Source organism: Ruditapes philippinarum, unplaced genomic scaffold (assembly GCF_026571515.1).
Source record: "Ruditapes philippinarum isolate M1 unplaced genomic scaffold, ASM2657151v2 ctg2330_1_1_1_1, whole genome shotgun sequence".
Taxonomy (NCBI): domain Eukaryota; kingdom Metazoa; phylum Mollusca; class Bivalvia; order Venerida; family Veneridae; genus Ruditapes; species Ruditapes philippinarum.
The window spans coordinates 159,458-162,314 of NW_026861942.1; the positions used below are offsets into that span (position 1 = coordinate 159,458).

Sequence of the window (2,857 nt, forward strand, 5' to 3'; positions counted from 1 at the left end):
TATAAACATTGTTATCAAATAAATGATAAATATAGAATACAGAGGTCATAAAACACATGGAACATATACTAAATATACAGTATCAAAATTGTGTAGCATTTTGTAAACAAACCTAACTAAATAAGTCAACGCACCATTGTTATTTTTATGTAAATAACATGTGTTACCCAACTATGTAATCGATTACAGGAACCGATTTGCTTTGACCATGATTGATCCTAAATTGACATAATTAAATTCCTTTAGGGCGTACATTTGACTATAAAAGACATCAACAAGGCTTCACAATCAAAACAATTTTCAGTGTTCTCTCGTTGTAGCATAACAACCCAAGTAAGTTTTACGTTTCCTATTTAATAGCAACTTATTTTGTTACAGAATAATCTGTGGAATTTCAGTATTCAACCTACGACAAGGTTTGTGACTTATTTATATATAAATTTAGGTGTTTCTTTTTCAGTCAATCTTAATCATGTTCCGGTTCGAAGTTTGCCTTCTCTTGGTAGTTGCTGTTGTATACACCATGGCTAATGAATGTTCCAAGTAAGTGTTGCTTATGTTCTTTAGTCTTTTTGTATAAGTTGTAATTTAGCTTGTAAATTTCACATCTTCATTATCTCAAAATGATAAATGTGTGCAGAGTTCATAATTGTCCTCGTGTTTTTGATATTTGTGCTAATATGACGCCATTACTTGCATGTTTGTTACTTTCAATGTATCATTAAACACCTTATTTGAGGAATAAATGTAGCGAATATAACTGATATGCCAATTTAAATGATTCCGAGTAAAAACATACTGTTGTTTACACTGACTTCAGTATGAACGTTAACATATGAACAGTTCTTTTGGATGAAAGGACATTTTTTTCTCTTTCAGCTGCACATGTGGTCAAGTATGTGACTCAACCTCTGTATGTACAGATGGTAAGTATATGTTTGTAAACTTTGTAAAGTACTATGTCTGAATAGAGTGGGATTCCTGGGTTCTTTAGATTAAATAATCTATTATAACTTAAATTTTCTTATAATTTAAAAGTAGATATAAATGTGGTTTCGCACAACCTGGTATGAAATGACAATGTCTTTACTCTTTTCCCTATTTTTATAAACAATCAAATTGCGTAACGTTATAATAACAGGCTGCTTAGTGTATGACAAATTCATTAAAGTTGGCGAAGAATTAGCAGTGTATGGTAATACATGCAAATGTCAGAATGAAACAGATGCAAAAGGAAGAGTCACCGCGGTAAATATGACAAGCTTACATAATGAAAATATATACAAACGAAAGTGGTATATTTAATTGAACTCATTCATATTTAGGTTTAAACTGCATTAAGTGTTTAAATCATATTTCAATTTGTGTTTATTCAATATAACAAGAACATACAATACGTATATGTAAAAGGCAAAATAAACCAAATGAAATAAATGGGTGTAAATTATTACAAGCGACATATATACTAAAAATCCAGAACTGTAATTCACATTATTCTAATATCCTTACTGTTATATCTGGGAATAGTTGTAACAACTCTCCGATTACAAAGTGTCCGATATAGCGTTATGCTATTACTGAACATTACTTTTTTATATAACAACAAAATAGTTCATGGACTGTAATGAACGGCTATGGTTGACGCCAATGTGTAGTAACATCATAACTGCCACGATCTACCAACGTTTTATCATGTAATTAAAAGTGTAATAAGAAACTGTAAATATATTGCCTGTGATAATGTATTTTGTGAGCGAGAAATGTAATCTTTATTTGCAAAACATACAGTTTAGCTCTTTTATATATAGGTTTACATATAAACATCATGAATTGAAGTAATAACAATGTCCCTATAGTATACAGATATGTGTTTTATGTGTGAGTATTTTTCATTTCAGTGTACAAGTCTGGAGTTTGTTGGTGCACCAGCTGGTGACCCATGGACCCTGAACCCAAACTGCAATACAAAACTTTGATAGATAATCTACGTTGTGTTCGATTGATGTGTAATATTTGCAAATAAATATTAATATGTTTCAAGTGCTAGTTTGTTTTTTGTTTTATATCTTTATTCTAATTGTTTGTTTCATAGGTATTTTATTTCTTGTAATGGGATTGAAAATCGCATCATATGTATAAAGACGACGACACCTGTAAATTATACGAACATGTTACCATCGGGAATCAGGTGCCTTTTATATTAAGACCATGGTATGTTTAATGACCGTATCGTTGAATTCATTGTATAAAGGGTAGATGTTCAAACATCTTGAATAATTATAACGTTCTTATCGGAAAACTAAAAACACTTAATGCACGTAGAAAATATATATTGTATAATTTAAAATATTTGTTGGATACAGTACTGAAATTTTTTTATTCGATAATTTGAATCATGGGATAAAACCCGCCCCGCCTATAAAGTAAGCACAAATTTCTAATAAAGCGTTATCATCCTGATAGACTACAGTGTAGTAGATATAATGAGTGTCCCTGGAAATGTCACTTGTAAATAATGCATATGCTTAATTCTCCTTATAAAAATATGTCTATGTCTAAAACATGGAAAAAGATTTTAAAGTCTTTAGGACATACGAGGGATGATAAAAAATTAAACAGGACGTTGGCTGTCAATTGAAGACTTTTTAAACTATCACTTATGATTATATATCTGAATTAATCGGAAAACTATACCATATCTTATTTGATAACACAAATAGCTTGTACGTTACAGCGATGTCAAAAAGCATGGCAACACACACCCGGCGCAGTGCATAAATTTGCTCTGACAATAGGCGCTTTATGAAACGTATATTTTACAATATGGCTAAATAAGATTTCAAAATACGCCGAAATG

General features: G+C 30.7%; 1 protein-coding gene across 1 annotated transcript; it reads left to right on the forward strand.

Moving 5' to 3' along the window:
- Positions 1–463: 463 nt before the first annotated feature.
- LOC132717432 (uncharacterized) lies at positions 464–1,995 on the forward strand. The gene is made up of 4 exons (XM_060700902.1): positions 464–543; positions 880–926; positions 1,142–1,248; positions 1,899–1,995. The coding sequence occupies exons 1-4, from the start codon at positions 473–475 to the stop codon at positions 1,974–1,976; spliced, it is 303 nt and encodes a 100-aa protein (XP_060556885.1). The 5' UTR covers positions 464–472; the 3' UTR covers positions 1,977–1,995.
- The last annotated feature ends 862 nt before the right edge of the window (positions 1,996–2,857 follow it).

What these genes read in the sequence shown, in the direction of transcription:
- LOC132717432 (XM_060700902.1), top strand. Translation starts at nt 473, where the DNA reads ATGTTCCGGTTCGAAGTTTGCCTTCTCTTGGTAGTTGCTGTTGTATAC. An exon ending in AACCTCTGTATGTACAGATG is followed by an intron (nt 927 to 1,141) that starts GTAAGTATATGT and finishes TTATAATAACAG; the next exon opens with GCTGCTTAGTGTATGACAAA. An exon ending in CAAAAGGAAGAGTCACCGCG is followed by an intron (nt 1,249 to 1,898) that starts GTAAATATGACA and finishes TTTTCATTTCAG; the next exon opens with TGTACAAGTCTGGAGTTTGT.